The sequence below is a fragment of the Leuciscus leuciscus genome, assembly GCF_965113295.1.
Source record: "Leuciscus leuciscus genome assembly, chromosome: 25".
NCBI classification, from domain to species: domain Eukaryota; kingdom Metazoa; phylum Chordata; class Actinopteri; order Cypriniformes; family Leuciscidae; genus Leuciscus; species Leuciscus leuciscus.
Genome location: NC_138724.1, coordinates 19,898,587 through 19,917,899, shown reverse-complemented (window position 1 = coordinate 19,917,899; position 19,313 = coordinate 19,898,587). Strand labels below are relative to the sequence as shown.

At 41.4% G+C, this 19,313-nt stretch overlaps 2 protein-coding genes and 1 long non-coding RNA gene across 8 annotated transcripts in view; 2 read left to right on the top strand and 1 right to left on the bottom strand.

The window, feature by feature from the left end:
• Positions 1-19,313, bottom strand: part of LOC309490294 (uncharacterized protein) — a 142,155-nt gene that overhangs the window by 37,004 nt on the left and 85,838 nt on the right. The gene's annotated exons all lie outside the window — the stretch shown is intronic.
• LOC309489980 (uncharacterized protein) lies at positions 4,248-7,907 on the top strand (the record flags this gene model as incomplete). Its single annotated transcript, XM_082158935.1, has 4 exons — positions 4,248-5,427; positions 5,519-7,182; positions 7,431-7,626; positions 7,888-7,907. The coding sequence occupies 4 exons, from the start codon at positions 4,248-4,250 to the stop codon at positions 7,905-7,907; spliced, it is 3,060 nt and encodes a 1,019-aa protein (XP_082015061.1).
• The window catches only part of LOC309490298, a 53,153-nt gene continuing 45,131 nt past the window's right edge, over positions 11,292-19,313 (top strand). The window contains exon 1 of the long non-coding RNA XR_014202663.1: positions 11,292-18,030. This is a non-coding gene — a long non-coding RNA (uncharacterized lncRNA). The remainder of the gene's footprint in view (positions 18,031-19,313) is intronic.

Genomic DNA, 19,313 nt, shown 5'->3' with positions numbered 1-19,313 from the left:
GCAGCATCAGTCACAGCAGCAGAGGATGTTCAATTTCTTCAATTTCTTTAGTGGAGGTTCAATTTCTTTAGTGGTGTTCACTGTAAACCCTGATGCTCAAAATAATTAATTGGTTTGAGTGGGGTGAACTTATATTAAACAAATTAGGTTAAATTAAATGAACTTTTATGAGCATTTAGAACTTTTTTCTTTTGAGTTCACAAAAATACACATTTTAAGTAATTTGAATTGTTCAATTTTTATTTATTTTTTCATTGTATACACTTGTTTCTTTTAATTTAGACAAACTTAAATTGAAGTGAAATTGGACTGGAATTTCTATGTCCCAGCATGCTTTGCCATGACACTCGAAAGGGAGAGTAAATTCTAAAATTAAGTGCTATACACTGTATACGTTTTTTGTGCAAGATTAATGTTAAGTGGGAGATTTAGTAGTGTTTAATGTTTTGATATGGTAATTTAGAAGTTTCTGTTTTCTAACATTTACTGAATTACCTAAAGCTAGCCAAGTTTCCACTACTAAAAATATTTAAGTTGAGATAACATGATAATTAGCTTCCTCAAATATTTCTAGTTAAGAATAATTAAAATGTACAAAAGGACATGTAGTACAAAATACAAATCTGCCAGTTCTGAATTTCTTAACTAAATTTTTTTTTATATAACTGATTACCTAAATTGATTACCTGTTTTTTTGCCAACTTATTTGGTTGAAGAAACCAAAAAAAAAATTGTTCTTCAATAATGTAAACTAACTGAAATGGTCTCTTACCGGTAAAAACCCAGAACGCCGTTGCTTGTGTGAACAGCATATTTGTTTATTTACCGGTAAAGTCATTCTAGCAATTTTACGGTAATTTACCGGGTTTTTGTGTGAAAGGGGATAGTGATGTTGTCTACACTGGATGCGGCACGGCGCGACAAATCCCAGACAGTAAACTGATGCCTCGTTCTATTTATGACATACAAGCACTCTCGATACTTCTCATAGGAAGGACAAATGGATTCGCAACAGTTGCTTTGTCGCATTCACTGTAGACAACTTCTAGCTGTTGCGGTACAATGCGTCATATCAACGGTCGTGTCCGGTGTAGACACGATTTGACGTAAAAAAAAAAGACGAAAAAAAAGGATTTGGCCCACATTTACCTGCAGTCTGAACGTAGCTATAGTTTTGGATGCTGGTGTACAGGATGAGATACTGGTGTACCCAAGAAGGTTCTTAACTAGCTTAACCAGCTCCAAACTATAACTGACCGGCATAATCCAGTCTGGAACAGCATGGAAATTCATGCTGGTCTAACCTGGTCTTTTTAACATGGTCATCAGTCATGGAGGAGAAACTAGTAAAAGTGAAGACAAAAAGTCATTGCTCCTTTATCGTGTTCTTCTCTGAAGCTTTCATCTTAATACTGTCTTTCTTTCCATCTGAAAAGAAAAAAGAGCTTTTACATAATGATTGGAATGCTGCTCTTTGTTTTGCGGGTGTGGTTAGAACAGTTCACAAGTGTCATCCAGGTGGGCGTCAAAGGCGAGAGCTGGCATCAAGTCCAAACGCACCTCTTCAATGCCTCCAATCTCCCTTTTTAAACAAACTGCTTTGATATATGTGTGGACAAAAAAAAAGCTGAGTAAACAAGTATGCAATACTGGAAGGACGGACAAGGCCTGTTCCCACTCTGCCAGCGGGACGGTTTACCTTCCCATTTAGTGAGTACATGGAGGATTAAGCCAGAATCACTTCCTCTCAGTGTCTTTGTCCGTGTCTCTGTTTGTATCCTGGGAGGACTTCAGAGCCATGTTTGTTCACAGCTGACAGTGTCACGCAGATGTTTCTTTGGCGGCGGCACATGCTGGGATTGCATTGATGGAACTGTTTCACCTTGTCATGGGGATGAAAAAGAGGGAGAGACAGCAAAAAGAAAGAGAGATGCAGACCGAGACTGAATAGTCCATGAAAAGACATTCCTCTGCAGTTTTGTGGGGTTTCTTAAGAACTGAAAAACACTGGAAACACAGAGGGGCGTCAAGCACCTTTTTTTGAGCTTGGTGGCCAGGCGAGATAAGACATGGTCAAAGAAAAGAAAATCACTTTTTAAGTGTAAGTTTATAAAGTGTAAGGCAGGTTAGTCTAGATAGGAAGCAAATTTTTTGCAAATTCATCAGATCGAGTAGATCGAGTCCATCAACAAAGCTTGCACAGTCAGTACCTTTCAGTGGGTTGGACATTTTTCTCTGTAATGTTTTGATTGATATGCCTTTGAATGTTTGAGGATCATGTTAAGCTAGTTGTGCAAAAACAACTTCTATCTGCTCCTGGTTTACACAGATTTTTTTTCTTTGCTTGTTTTTGTATCTGGAGAAGCTGTACTATTTCAGAAGATCAGAGAAAACATGGATTTCTGGAAAAAAATCATCAATGGCGGGAAAGCGTCATAAATGACGGACAATCTCTTTAATGACGAGGAAAGAGTAAAAAAAAAAAAGCTGATCTGTCGAAGGTTCGACTCGATTGGATAGTAAATAGATGATTTCTGTCATTTCTGTTTTAGACAAACAGTTTTTGAAACTACAATAATATGAAACTTAATTCACAAAGATCATTTTCTTTTGGAAATCACATTCAAAATCTACATGGCTGGGGGACACAGACGTATCTAGACAAACACACACACACACCTTTGTAGGATCCATGGTGATTATCCAAATAAGGTAAAAGGATGTGCGTGTAGAATCCATATCAGTTATTTGTCCTTGAGAGCACATGAAGGCATGAATACTTTCTGTTTCTATTTCTACTGAAGTCCCAACCTGTAACGCCTGTAACCGCCAGGTGTAAAACACTAGAAAAAATGTGTCAAATTTCCAAGTTCTTTGATTCATACAGGCTTAAAGCTTTCACCCATCCACCCACACACACACAAACTGCAAAAACCAGGGGAGCGGCCCAATCAGAGGGGGACTGCATTCTTGCCGTCTCCTCACTCAGAGCTCACACAACATGTGGCTTTGTGGCCCCCCTCATCGGCAGTTCTGTTTGGGCTTAAATGGGACATAGACCATGCACTTTTGTGTTACACTTCTTTCGATATACCGGCACTGACAGCCAGGTTCAGGTTGGAAAAATGACCAGACAGGTCCGGGCAGGTCAGTGGAATCTGGACCCAGCACGTGAAAGTTTAGCTAGACAACAAAACTGGGACGGAGAGAAAAGGTTGCATAGATATATGAGGTCTAGATAAATTAGCAACTTTTGCTTGCTTTAGGACAGTGGTTCTCAACTGGTTTGGCCCACATTTTCCCATGGTCATTAAGGTGTGACCCACATTTTTAGGAATTTTAACCAAGCAAACACACACACAAGCACTTTACTTAACATAGGCCTGCACATAAATTGTAACAATATCACTAACACCGATGAATAAACTGTATAAGGCAAGACTGTTAAATAGCAGTCCTAAACTATAGTTCTGTTTCATTCTTACTGACCGCCAGAGGCAGTGTAAACACTATGGATTATCGCAGCGCCAGCTAGATAGGTCGAGAGAATATACCAACAAAGTCACGTGGCGTGACGTATGCTGAGCCCTGGAGGTTTATAAGCTACAGTAGCTCAGCACTCTACCTCTTTCGCTTTCTCGCCTGGTTGAGATAGGTTGTATTTGGTTGAGTGATTATTCGCGCTGTCAAGTGCAGCTTACAAGAGCAGCGAGATTCGTCCTCACAAGCTGTGACAGCGCGCGTCTACGCCATTTCAAGGATTGGAGTAAATTAACAGCGCTTGGTGAGTTCTGTTTTTCTATTGAATTTATATTGCTTCGTCGGTAACACTGTGCCTCTCGGTGCAATCCGGTGGCTTGTGTTTTTCCACGCCTATGTGTTAACGGTCTCCCGTTGACAGATCTACTCACATTTCAATCCGCCGGCCATTTTAGACATTTTCTCTTTTTCGTGAGATATTTGTTGGTATTACCTGTCGGTTCATCCGAGGTAATAGTTTTATTTTATTTTTATAAAAAAAATTTTTTTTCATCCCGCTTAACTTAACCTTACGGTGCTATCCGAGGGTGTTATTAGCGAGTAACTATGGCTCACAGCTCGATCGCCACTGGTTTTCCACTGACTTGTAAGCTGTGCCCTAATAATCTTCTCCCTGATGACGGTCATGACATCTGCCGTCGTGTTTGGGTGTTCAACATCTGCGAGAGGCTCTCACGGACCCGTGCATGCACTGCAGCCTTTTGCCTATGTCGGAACGACGGCTCCGTCTTGCCGAATTAGACCCTAATTCAACAGTGAAGCTTGGACAGTTAGATGTAGCCCCTTCGCGCACTCGGAAGCGCAGGGCGTCGGCGGCGGCTGGTGCTCCCCTCCCATCTAAGAAGGCCAAATCGCAAAGTGATGAACAGTCACATGTTGAGAAAAGTTCACTTTCTATGACGGTATCGGCGCTTTCTTCTGAGATGGCAGAGCTGAAACGCCTGCTTCACTCGCTTCAGCCTGTCACATCTGCTGCACCAGTGAAGATGACACAGGAGGATGAGAATGTTCAGAATCAGGGAGCTGAGGAAGAGTCTCTTGATTCCCCTTGTTTTTCTCATCGTTCAGAGTTTGATGTGCTTTCTACAAGTGCTTCAGATTCCTTTTTTCACGATCATGGGGTTACTATGGATGTTGCTGCACAACCATCACCTCAGGCTGTTTTCACTGGTTACCCAGCAGCGGAGGGGTCTAGTGGAGGGTCAGTTCAGTCGTCTGGACAAGCCCAGTCCTCCTCCGATGATACTTTGGCTGTGCTTCAAATGGCAGTTGCCCGTCTAGGACTTGATGAGTCACCTGTCCAATCTGCCCAAACAAATGTGTTTTTCAGACAGACCACAGCTGCAACTTCTTTTGCCATGCCACCATGTAAGGATTTTGTGGCTGAATTCTCAAATGCTCTTACTGGTTCTGGTCCGCCTAAGCGGCGCTCTAAGATTGCTCGAACGCTAGCATCTATGGCTGAAGCAGATTCTATCGGGGTGGGTCGTGCTCCGGAAATAGAGCAGCCTGTGGCAGCCTTGGTGGTGTCTCCTGATGAGGCTCTACGAGGGAATGTGCAATGTCCCAGTGCGCAATGCGGTCGTACAGATTCCTTGCTAAAAAAGGCATATGAGTCTGTTGCCTACATTACTCGAGCAGAAAACACAATCTGCCAGTTACTTCTTGCTGCCACCAGTACGCTGGAACCTGCAAATGCGGATCCCTCTATTTCACAATTTATGCAAACTGCTCTGTTGGCAACAGGCCATGTGACCCGCGAGCTGGGTAGTCTTACAGCCACGCTTCTGGCAGCCCGCCGCCAAGTGTGGCTTGCCCAAGCACGACTGCTGGAGGACTGTAAGAAAACCTTGAGAGATCTTCCATTTGTTCCCGGGCATCTTTTTGGTCCAAATGTTCCGGAACTATTGGAAAAGAGGGTAAAGCTGTCTGAAGCCTCTCGTCAACTGACAAAGGTGCAGCGCAACCCTTCCTTTAGGATGCCAGCGGTTCAGACACGACATCACTATGTCACATCGGAGCAACGTTTCTGCCGGCACGCTACACCTCAGTCACAGCCCCCTCAAAGACCTCGTGTTCCTGAAGATGCGAGAGTTTTTCGCCCACCTCATCGGCAGTTTCCAGGAGGACCCCGTCAGCGTCCCCCCGCGAACACTAAAAATCGCACACATAAAGCCTGAGACAGTCAGGCCGGCAGTCGATCGTTTTTCAATAGATCAACTGGAGTACTGGAGATCCAACACCGCAGACCCCTGGGTGTTGGCGACTCTGAGCAGGGGATATACTCTACAGTTTCGACGCCGGCTTCCCAGATTTTCAAGAATTGTTCCTACGATTGTCAGAGACGCGGTTCGCGCAGTGGCTCTCTCTCTGGAAATTTGTTCACTGTTAGAGAAGGGAGCCATAGAAAAAGTTCATCCCCTCGTTCAGGGAGACGGGTTCTATTCGACATATTTTCTTGTTCCGAAGAAGGACGGTGGTTTCCGCCCAATTCTCGATTTGAGGCTTCTGAATTTGTTCCTGAAGGTCCTTCCTTTTCGAATGCTGCGCACAGCCGATGTTCTTCGGTCTGTGACTGCAGACGATTGGTTTGTAAGTGTCGACCTGAAAGATGCATACTTTCACGTCCCAATTGCTGTACATCACAGAAAGTTTCTGCGTTTCAGTTTCCTGAATCAAGCTTACCAGTTCAAAGTGCTACCCTTCGGCCTTTCCCTTGCTCCTCACGTCTTCACAAGGTGTGTGAGCGCAGCTCTGTCTCCTCTTTGGATGAGAGGTATGCGTATTCTTCCTTATTTGGACGACTGGCTTCTCTGTGCCCCAACAGAGCAGCAGGCTGTACAAGACTCCAGACTGCTTTTGAGACATGTGCAGAAGCTGGGGTTTTCTGTGAACGAGAAAAAGAGCCGTCTGATTCCATCACAGACCACTACGTTCATAGGAATGACCCTGAATTCCTGTTTAATGTCTGCCTCCCTGTCTCAGGAACGTGTGACGAACATTCTGCAACTTTTGGCTCGCTTTCGCCCGGGGGTGTCTTTGCAGTACGAGGTGGTCCTACGACTGATAGGGATGTTAACAGCGGCTACAGTGGTGATCCCCCTGGGTTTACTCCACCTCAGACCACTCCAGTTATGGAACAACAGTTTGCGGCTAGATCCCACCAGGCATCGCCATCGACTGGTTATAATTTCTCACCGTTGCATATGTGCGTTGAGGCAGTGGAGACAGTTAGAGTTTCTGAAGGCAGGAGTGCCTCTGGGTGTTGTTCCCTCTCGTCGGGAGTTGGTCACAACAGACGCTTCCCTCACAGGATGGGGGGCAACGTGGAATCGGAGGGGTATTTGCGGGCACTGGACACCGATCCAGGCCACAGAACATATCAACCTGCTGGAACTAAGAGCAGTGTTTTTGGCTCTAAAGTACTTCATGCCGGTTCTGGCAGGCCGCCATGTTCTCGTTCGGTCCGACAATACCTCAACAGTGTTCCATCTGAACCACCAGGGCGGCACGAGATCCCGCAGGTCTTTACGGCTGACTCACGAGATCCTGACATGGTGTCAGCCACAACTCGCTTCACTGAGGGCAGCTCATATTCCAGGAGCGTGCAACCAGACAGCAGATGCTCTTTCCAGGGATCAGGTACATCCAGGGGAATGGAGGCTTCATCCAGATGTAGTGCAGGAGATCTGGCTGCGATTTGGAAGAGCAGAGGTGGATCTTTTTGCTTCAGAGATGATCACCCACTGCCGATTATGGTTCGCAAGGACGGAAGTGTCCAGCCCCCTGGGCCAGGATGCGTTGTCTCACGAATGGCCGAACTGCCTGCTATATGCGTTTCCACCTATCCCTCTGTTATGGGAGACGTTGCACAGGATCTCCCTGTGCAGGCACAGAGTGTTACTTGTGGCACCACGGTGGCCAGCCAGACCATGGTTTCCTTTGTTGCTGAGACTTCTGACAGGAAATCCATGGAAGCTTCCCCCCAGGAAGGACCTCCTCTCCCAGCTGGAGGCCAGTGTCTGGCACCCGGACCCGGCTCGTCTGCAGCTTTGGGTCTGGGTTTGGAAATCCTTCTCTGGAGCGGTGTGACCCTGCTGTTTTTCACACCATCTCTAATGCTAGGGCTCCTTCCACACGACAGATTTATGCTTCCCGTTGGAAGCTTTTTTCTGCATGGTGTGAGGAACAGGGGCTCGATCCTGCAACATGTGACATTCCGAGTATCTTAAGCTTTCTTCAACGTTTACTGGAGGAAGGAAAAGCAGCTTCCACGTTGAAAGTGTACGTAGCTGCGATTTCTGCATATCATGTTCCAGTTGGTGGCTCTTCTCTTGGCTCTCACAGTCTTGTCTGCAGTTTTCTGAAGGGCGCGCGCCGTCTGAACCCTGCTCGGAATCCTCATTTTCCTGTGTGGGATTTGTCACTCGTGCTTGCATTCCTGTGCTCACCCCAGTTTGAGCCCTTGCGAAGCATTGACATTAAATGGTTGTCCTTGAAGACTTCTTTTTTGTTAGCTATTGCTACTGCGAAACAAGTAAGTGAGTTGCACGCGCTGTCTGTTAGCGAACTGTGCTTGCGCTGGTTACCGGATGACTCTGGGGTGGTTCTACGACCCAATCCTTCTTTTCTTCCGAAGGTCCTTCTTCCTCAGTTCATAAATCAGCACATTGAACTGGCTTCTTTTCAGACTTCTTCCGGGTCTGATTCAAGTGCCCAACTTTTGTGTCCTGTTCGTGCCTTGAAGTGTTATGTGAACTCTACTGTTCAATTTAGACAGTCAGACCAGTTATTTGTCTGCTATGGTGGTGTGAAGAAAGGTGCTCCAGTGTCTAAGCAGAGGTTGTCGAACTGGATAGTAGAGACCATTACGCTAGCTTACAAGGCAGCAGGGAGACCACTGCCCTGGGGACTAACTTGCCATTCCACTAGGGCCATCTCATCTTCATGGGCTGTTTTTAGAGGAGTTTCCCTGGTGGATATCTGCACTGCTGCTACCTGGGCGTCTCCATGCACGTTTGCCCGGTTTTATAAGGTCAACGTTGCTGCTCATCATGCCGTTAGTTCTGCGGTTCTTCTGGAGCAGCCTTAATTTCATCAGGTGGGTGGCATTCCTCATGACTATGTTGGTATGTGTCATCCATAGTGTTTACACTGCCTCTGGCGGTCAGTAAGAATGAAACAGAACGCTAGTTACGCATGTAACTGTGGTTCTGTGAATTCTGGATGACCGCCAGAGTTCTCAGTCACTCGGAATGCGCGAGAAAGGCGTACCGAGGTAGAGTGCTGAGCTACTGTAGCTTATAAACCTCCAGGGCTCAGCATACGTCACGCCACGTGACTTTGTTGGTATATTCTCTCGACCTATCTAGCTGGCGCTGCGATAATCCATAGTGTTTACACTGCCTCTGGCGGTCATCCAGAATTCACAGAACCACAGTTACATGCGTAACTAGCGTTTTTGGTAATACAATATAACAAAGTTGGTAAGTTGGTATGAGCCACCACAGCCATCAAAAATATAGAAAATAACACAAAGTGAAAATAAAGTGGTATTTTGGATAAGGGTTACAAAAACTACAGTTACCATATTAAATAAAACTAATGAACTGTTAATACGCCTAAAATATATAGACACTGATCCTGATGAATAAAATACAGATACTTCACAGCTAAAACACAACAGCCAGTTCCTGGTAATAATTGCACGTCTTTGCATGCTCGTAATTTCATTCACTCTTTCAATATGAAGTGATATTCAGCGCATGATCTTGTGATTTTGCTTAATATTTTTGTGGAAACTATTGGCGCTTTTCCACTACACAGTACCAGCTCGCCTCGGCTCGCCTCGCCTCGACTCGACTTGGCTCTGTTTGGTTTTCCACTGTGTAAAAGTTGTACCTGTACCCGCTTCCAGGTACTTTTTTTCGTACCACCTCCGGCGAGGTTCCAAGCGAGCTGAGGCGAGCCGAGGCGATACTAAAATGTGACGTGAAAACAAGGCAGACTGCTGATTGGTCAGAGAGAATCGTCACTATTCACTGCGTCATCATTGCACGCGCCAGACGGAGTATCCTGAATAAAAAACAGCAAAAACAAAAACAAAAACATCCAAAAACAGCATACACTCGATTTCCTCCATTGTCCTGTGTGTGTGGGTAGCGGGTGTATCTCGCGCGTCTCGCTTAAAAGATTAAGTTACGGCAGTTTCCTGCGGCGTCGCTATGACGACCAGGTACTATTGTGGAGGTACTATCTGCAATGGAAAACGGAGCGAAAAGCGAGCCGAGCCGAGACAAGGCGAGTCGAGTCGAGTCGAGTCGAGCTGGTACTGGTAATGGAAAAGCGCCATATGATACAGTTTTTTCAGGATTCTTTGATGAATTTTAAAAGACCAGCATATATTTGAAAGAGAAATCTTTTGTAAAATGATATATATATATATATATATATATATATATATATATATATATATATGTACTGTTATACTGACTTTTGATTAATTGAATGCATCTATGCTGAATAAAAGTATGAATGTCTTATTACTGAAAAATATTACTGAATGACAATATTACTGAATAATGCTTAACTTATCAGATCTCTTTTAAGTGCACAAACTATATTATATGAACCCAAATGTTTTAAACTTTCCAAGTTGGAGGTGCTTTATGACGAATTCAGATCAGCTAAATGTGGCATATAGATATTCATATCTAAGGTTTGAGAGATATGAGCAGAAATGCATTGTGGGACAATTGATTGAGTTCTTGATTAGCAGGAAGTGTCATGTGACTACAACTTTTAAGTATTGGACACGAGCACTCTCACTACAAAACAACTCTTTAAATAGGCTACTTTGCATAATTTGCATGAAGTCAGATCATCAATAAAGTATCTCCTCTCTATTAACAAAACCACAAACTGTGACACGAGCGAACACACACATAGATGTACACGGAGCGCAGCGAATGAAGCTGCTGTCAGTGTTGAACAGCTGCATGGACTTCTCTGGACCGAGCCCAGCCACCTCTGTCCCACAAAGAGCTGCTTGTGCCCTCTCAGTTCGGCTTGAGTCGACATGAAACACACACTCACAGGGCCAGGGTCAGACCCTGTTCTTTGTAAAGGGAGCTGTTGTCAGACCACATTGGCAGACGGAAGAGTGGAGGTCAAATGTCAGCGGGACGGGGGGTAGGGTGAGGGCTGAGGTGAGTCTGTCCTGGGTTGCTGCACCTCAGAGCAGTTAACATGCTAATGCTATCCCTCCTTACAGTGTACAAATTAGACAATGGGTGTGTCTCAATTAGCTCCCTAGCTTCCTAGGTCATGAATCAGTATATACACAAATTCGGGCACTGACAAGGACGGTATGGACCCAGGGCTCACTAAACATTGGGACACTGATGACTCCGGCGACATGACAACATCACTAGTCTACTGGTATTTATGAACCTAATGAACCATAATCTTTCTGACATTATTTTTTTAAAGTTGTTTAAAGTTGTTTCATATACGTGCAACCTTTCAGCCATAAATATATTATAAATGTTAGCTAGATTGTTTATTACCTGTCTAGCGATGTATGTTTATGCTCAAATATAATAAAATAATGGTTTGTATTTTTTTTTTTAAAACATCTATAGCGTGTCGTTACTTAAGTGATTATGTTTCACGCTTCAGAACTTCCGTTAAGGGAACATGGTGAGCATCGCTGCTCCCTGGTTTTCATGGTGCATTGTGGGTGCATGAGCGGTGATGATGCCTGTGTATGAAAATCAAAAAGGTGTTGTACGTGACTCAAGAAAAGTTTATTTATCACTTTCTAACAACTGTTTCTTAACACTGTAAGGTTTCTCAGGACTTGCGCACACATTTCGGCTTGTGTTAAACACAACACAGCGAGAGACATACATTTCGAAATGCTAAGTATACAGTGCACGGTTTCAGTTTGACACTGTCCTTCGGCAGCGTTAGGGACAGTGGTTTGACATTTCTAGGTCACAGAGCCACTCGCTAAACAAGCAGCTCAGAGATGCTAGGTGTTTCCCAGCACAGTGGCCATACAGCCTGAAACACACGGCGATCCAGGTCTGTGTAGAGTGGAACTTGTTGACAATGGTAAGGCAAACATTCCCTTTAACCTTTCCCACGGAGTCCAAGTAACCTGAAGATCATATAAAATACTCCAGTGTTTGCGAGTATGCTAACTAGCACATCCTTAGCTGCTGATTCACGATTGGCGAGTATCAAAGCGTGTTCTCTTTTCTCTCACTGTACGAGTTTTTCTCACACTTTTGGATGGCGTGAATCAACTCTGCAACCTTTCTGCCGGTTTAAATATTTATGTCCGTTACGTCAACGGGGTGCGCGTCTCTCGGCCAGATGTGTTAGCTGCAGTGGTGGAGTGCTGCTCTCAGAACGAGGCCGCACACATCACACGCAGTTTATTTTAGTCATTTCCTCTCCATCCTTCAGCTGTCTGTTAAGCTGACCACTCGCCCCTGCAGCTGTGGCCAATCCATAACCCCCCGCCGCCCACTACTATTCTTCTTATCAGCACACTCCTGCCGACCCACAACTGTCCTCGGTGGGACGCCTCTTCCCAGGCCACCAGTACAGAGCCGGCGGGCTGCCAGATTTGTCACCTGTGGAAACCTAGCATCTTCGCCGATTCGATCTGCTCGGGTGGCAGCGGTTTGCAAGGATGCACTGGCACAAGGATTAGGCAGATGCTGGGCACTTTATATTGTCAGCAATAGATCAGGATAAAAAAAAAGGGGTAACACTTTATTTTACAGTTTCCTTGTTACATATGTTACATGTACTTACCACAGTAATAACAGTAAATTATGCATAATTACATGCAACTAACCCTCAACCCTAACCCTATAGTAAGTACATGGAGTTGCTTAATATTACTCAGTACTTAAATATATAATTACACTGTAATACTGACACCTTAAAATAAAGTGTAACCAAAAATGGATGTCAGACTACACTGTTCAAAGTTTGGGGTCAGTATTTTATACAGTTCTTTTGAACCATCAAAGAATCCTGAGCAAATGTATTTTTGGTTTCCATTAAAATATTAAGCTGCACAACTTGTTGTCGACATTGATAATAATAAGAAATGTTTTTTGAGCCGCAAATCAGCCAATTAGAATGATTTCTGAAGGATCATGTGACACTGAAGACTGGATGAATAATGCTGAAAATTCAACTATGCCATCATTTTATTTCTTTATTTGAGTTTAAAGATGTAATTACTTCCACCTCAGAGTAAAAGATATATGAAAACAAAAGGGTAATTACAACTTTATTCCTCCTAAATGAGACTGTCTTAATTGCACATTTCTTTCTTTGTAAAAATTGCAAAATTGCATCCTTTTTTCACAATTACCTTTTTTATATTTTACTTTGAAGCAGAAAGCAAAAAGCTTCCATATAGCCTATTATTTCAGAAGACAATAACATACGAATATGAAAACAAGAACGTTGGATACCTCAAACATCTGTTTATGCAAATGAGCAGATGTCGCCGCTGAAGAATCTGCCATGCAATTCGTGACGCAAGCTGTGCTGTTATGCAGCGCTGTACACGCAAGAACTGAGCAAAGCATGTACACTCTTACATGCATACAATTACTGCCTCATTCATCTGCCTGACAGTCAGAAGCATTGAAGCCCAGAGCAGCAGAGGAAGTGGCTGGAATTTAAGCAGACATGCCAACCAGAACTGGTCCTGTCGTCCGTCCGGCTCATCCGTCAGTCCTTTATTTTCTGCCCTTATAATCAGCGTGTCATTTCAGTATGCTGACTTCATTATATCTCAGCCTGATTTGCATGAAAAGCTCCTTTATGCTTCTTGGCTGTTGGTGTCATGTTACTGCTGAGATCATCAGCACAACTGTATTCCAGTCGGCATGGAAAGATTACGTTGTGTGTTTTATTAAAGCCTTATTGCTTTAATAAAACAGTAGATTGCAATCCACTCAAACTAGGATACCTATGAATGCATTGCAGCAATATATACAGTATCTAGGCGTGCACCTCTATGTTATATATTTTAGCACAACCAGAATGCTGTATTGACCAATTAGGTATCCAAGAACTATCTGTTTTATAATGTGCTATAAAAAGGCAATCTGACATCAAACAGCAACCAACGTTTTACAAACACACAGTAAAACTGTTCCCCTGTTAATGAAGTAAATCGCTGGCATTCAGTTGCTCTTTAGTCAAACCTAATTTCCAGTGTCTTGGACTTCATTGCTACAATACTATTTCTGCTGTGGAATTTGCTTGATTTCCACATGTTTAGACTCAAAATAGCCAAATCCATCTGATCTGACAAAACCATGCCAGTTAAAGGTCAGCTATGCCTCACAAGCCCTATGACCCACAAAAAAAAAAAGAGGAGATCGTTCACATGACAGGAGAATTCCCTGGTGTATGATGGGTGGGAATTGCATGTTTGAGAAGGGGGAATAACTGCTAATAGCCCAGGGTGAACTTTGATTTGCATATGAAAACATGCAATATGATGACATCACACATGCCGTTTCACTCAGGTGAGGCAGATGAACTGCAGGTCACTTACATTGGGGTAGTCTTTGGACCCATCTATGCTGTTGGATCATATATATGCTAAATAAGATGTATCCTGAGTCTAATTCCCCTTCATACACTGAAAAATCTGACAAAACGATTTATTAATTACAGAATACTACTAATACTTGTAATAATATGCACAGAATGTGAATTTTCTTTATTCACAGAATATGACCAACAGCATTTAAAAAAAAAGAGTAATACAAAAAAATAACAACATCCACACAACATAATGGTAGACATATCAGAGTTCAAAAGAGGACAAATTGTTGGTGCGTGTCTCGCTGGCTCATCTATGACTAGCACAGCAGTATTTGTGATGTATGGAGAGCTATGGCATCCAGGGTAATGTCGGCATACCACCACGTAGGATGAACCACATCCAACAGGAGTAACTGTGGACTTAAGAGGACGCTGTCTGAAAGAGATGTACAGGTACTAACCCAGATTGTATCCAAAAAACATAAAACCACAGCTGCTCAACTTACTGCAGAAATAAATGCGCACCTCGACTCTCCTGTTTCCACCAAACCTGTTCGTCGGGAGCTCCACACCACAGTCAATATTCATGGTCAGGCTGCTATAGCCAAAACATTTGGTCACAGGTACCAATGTCAAATGTGGAGAAGCCCCAAAAAGGCTCAACACCAGGACTGTTGCTGGCCAGAGTGAAGCACGGGTGGATGAACCATTCTGGAGGAACATGTGCATCTAGTTCAAACATCATACCCTGAATCAGCATGATAATGCATCAACACACACAGCAAGACTTGTGACAGAATGGTTTGATGAACATGAATGTGAAGTTGAACATCTCACATGGCCTGTACAGTGACCAGATCGAAATGTTTTTGAGCCACTTTGAGGCGTTTTGGAGGAGCAAACGTTTTCCTCCATCAGCATCACATAGTCACCTGGCCACTGTTCTGGAAGAGGAGAGGTTCAAAATCCATCAGGCCACTGTGAAGGACTTGTATCTGTCATTCTCAAGATGAATTGATGCTGTATTGGCCACAAAAGGAGGCCCTACACCATACTAATCAATTATTGTGGTCTAAAACCAGCTGTTTAAGTTTCATTGTCCATCACCTGTATACACACATATACAGTGTGTGTGTGTGTGTGTGTGTGTGTGTGTGTGTGTGTGTGTGTGTGTGTGTGTGTGTGTGTGTGTGTGTGTGTGTGTGTGTGTGTGTGTGTGTGTGTGTGTGTGTGTGTGTGTGTGTGTGTGTGTGTGTCTCAAACACAGAAAGAGAAAATACAATATGGGTACTCAATACAATACCCTCTTGTTATAAAATGCAGTTAAAATGCCTATATATAATTTATATATCTTGTTACAAGTACAATTAAATTAATTAATTTATTTATAAACAGTACCTTTCAAAAGTTTGAAGATTTTTTATGTTTTTGAAAGAAGTCTCTTATGATCACCAAGGCTGCAATTATTTGATTAAAGCTACAGCAAGAAATATTATTACCAATTTAAAATAACTTTTTTCTTTTTAAATAATTTTTCTTTTAATTCCTTTGGAATTTTCAGCATCATTACTCCAGTCTTTAGTGTCACGTTATCCTCCAGAAATCATTCTAATATGCTGATTTGCTGCTTAAGAAACTTTTATTATTATTGTTATAATTATTATTATTATTATTAATGTTAAAAACAGTTGTGCTGCTTAGTATTTTTGTGGAAACCAATATACAGGATTTTTTCCCCTCAGGATTATTTGATGAATAGAAAGTTTAAAAGAACATTTATTTGAAAAATAATATTTTGTAACATTATAAATGTCTTTACTGACTCTTTTGTCCAATTTAATGAAATTTTGCAGAATAAAAGTGTTCATTTCTTTTTAAGAAAATCATACTGACCCCAAACTTTTAAATGATAGAGTATATATAACTTCAGAACATCTAAAAATTATTTAATGTGTCTGTTTTAAAAATATTAACTTTTACAAGTTCAATGCACAATGTAGCATACAATTAATATATGCATTTTAAACATAGAAGGCAGTATTAGGTATATACTGTGCAGCTTTTAGTATATAATCAGATAAATGCATAAATAGTAAGATTACTGTGCAATTTTGTTATTTTAAATTCAGCCTCTGTCTATTGCTCTCAGCAGTGTAAGGCACAGGAAAGACACACTCTGATTTGTTTGGTTTGCATCCTCTATGGGTAACATGAGGTACTGCACTGTGCATCATATGTTCCTGTTATCAGTTAGAAGTTACTGTTTTATTGAATAAGATGTATAAACATTTTTATTCAAGAGAAACAGGAAAAAGTGATTTAATGAGAAGGTGACAATTTCACTATGACACGAGAGGTGCACAAAATGATTATCACTGGGTGTGTATGTGTGACTGAGAGGAAGGGGTGAGAGATCGGAAGGGAGTGTGTGTGTGTGTGTGTGTGTGTGTGTGTGTGTGTGTGTGTGTGTGTGTGTGTGTGTGTGTGTGTGTGTGTGTGTGTGTGTGTGTGTGTGTGTGTGTGTGTGTGTGTGTGTGTGTGTGTGTGTGTGTGTGTGTGTCAAACACAGAAAGAGAAAAGGAGTGACAAATGAAGAATAATCACTGGAAGATGAACATAACCGTAAATGTTTGTGCATGAAGAGTTGAAGATGATCTTTTTTTTTTTTACATTACGGGTAAATTCCCTTATTAGGTAATCACTATGGTGATCATCATGATCATCATCTTGTTATAAAATACAGTTAATATGCCTATATATAATATACATATCTTGTTACAAGTACAATTAGATCAATTAAAAGTATTTTAGGTGAACACATTTAAATTTATAATTTTATGGTGGGATCAAAAAAAAAAACATTTTGAAACTGTATGATTCAACCATGTACACCGAGAACAGCAGAATAACCAAGGGAAATTTCTGAGACCGTGAGATCTGATTCCCACAGCTTCTGATACATAATCACATGCATAAAGATTGCCTTAAAAATTTGAGTTCATTACAATGAAAAATTTGAGTTAATACAATGAAGGAGATTGGTTTAATCAATAGAAACTCAAAAATGTTATGTTATCTGAACCACATTAGTTAATTTGACAAAAGATGAAAAAAAGTTTTGATAAATCATGATAATAATGTTTTACAGTGTAGACTGATGATGCATCATCCTCCATTTCCCCAAATAAAATTTCGATACCATCCATGCTCAAATGACCCATAATTCCCATAGCTACTATCTGTCATCTCTCACAGTAGCGAGGGGTTTGTCTTCCCACAGCACACGGCTTCATGAACAGACGCTGCTGAGATCGCACTCATCGACCCCCCAGCGCTTTTCCCAGGCCTGTCTGATAAAGGTGAGGGTCATGTAATCTTATCGGCTGGACCGCTCGTGTTATTTCCGCTGGCACCCTTTCACACCGCTGTTTGTGCACAAACCACCCCTCCAGAGCCCGAGCCGCCTGCGGTAAGTCTTATCAGCATGAATAGAGAGCCGGGGACAGGGAACGTGACCACCTCAACAAGGAAATGCAACACTGCAAAACACTACAAACACATTCCCTCTCCTGAGACACTGTCGGATCCAAAACATCCCACATGCTGCATGTAGAGCCACTGTAAACCAATGGAACAGGCGGGGAAAGATGGCCCCTATAGGCTAAGTCTAATGTAAACTATCAGTGAAATTCAAATAAGGTGAATCATCGATTATGTCTGCGGAACTGAAAAGCAAGCCTGACAGCTGTGGGATCTGAACACAGCTTATTTGAATTGACCTAATTGGATTTGTTTGGCAGGAACTCAAATGAGCTTTGCACTTAATTTGGCAGCCTAACTTTATTTTAGTAGTACATATACACGCACATATCACTACCGTTCAAAAGTTTTAGTTTGGTATGATTTTTTTAATGTTTTTAAAAGAAGTCTCTTATGCTCACCAAAGTACAGCAACAAAATACAGCAACAACAGCAATATTGTGAAATATTATTACCAATTTATAATAACTGTTTTCTATTTTAATATATTGTAAAATGCAATTTATTCATGTGATGCAAAGCTGAATTTTCAGCATCATTACTCCAGTCTTCAGTGTCACATGATCCTTCAGAAATCATTCTAATGTGCTGATTTGCTGCTCAATAAACATTTCTTATTAATATTGAAAACAGTTGCTGCATAATATTTTTGTGGAAACATGAAAAAGATTTCAGGATTCTTTGATGAATAGAAAGTTCAAAAGAACAACTCTTTTTATCTTTTTTTAAATGAATCACTTTTGATTACTTTAAAGTGCCCTTGCTAAATAAGTATTGTCTTTCAAAGAAAAATCATACTTATTATAAATTACTCAACAGTAAACGTGATTCATTGACAGATTAAATGAATATGGGGGAACTTTGTACTCTTTAAACTTCCCACTAAACACTGTTTTTCTAATGGACCTGAATCATAAAAATGCCCTATGTCATATCAGAAAGACTCCAGGTGCAGATGAAATTTCACATCAAGCTTCAAGATTTACGGCAATGATTATTGAAGCAATAAGTATGACAAACTTTAATAAAGTCAAGCCAAATCAAGTATAACTTACATCATATTACTTTTACAACTTTTGTGCATTACTCTTCTATACATTAACTAATAATTATTATTTATTATAAATATTTTTAGAATATATATATATATATATATATATATATATATATATATATATATATATATATATATATATATATATATATATAAAAATGTAATATTTTTAAATATAAAATATACATAATAGTTATTATTATATAGCCTACTTAATTAAAAAATATATATCACCCACAACAATCATAATATTCCTATGTTGTGCGTTTGATCTATGCAAACGGATGGTGTGACATGGCACAACAAAACTCAATAATAAACATTATAATGCAAGATGCCAGGGAGAAAAAAAAAAAAGGAAAAGTAACTAATAAGTATTTTTTAGGAGAAAACACTAATAAGTAGCTTGTTACTTTAAAGTTCAGTTCACATTGTGAAGCTGGTGAAATGTACAATGGCAGTAGTAAGATATAAATTTGCCTGTGACACAAATAACATTGTGACTAAAAACGAATATCTTTCATAATTCAGCTTTCATTCCCCCACATCCTGTCATCTGATAAAAGACCCCATCCTCTCTAACAGC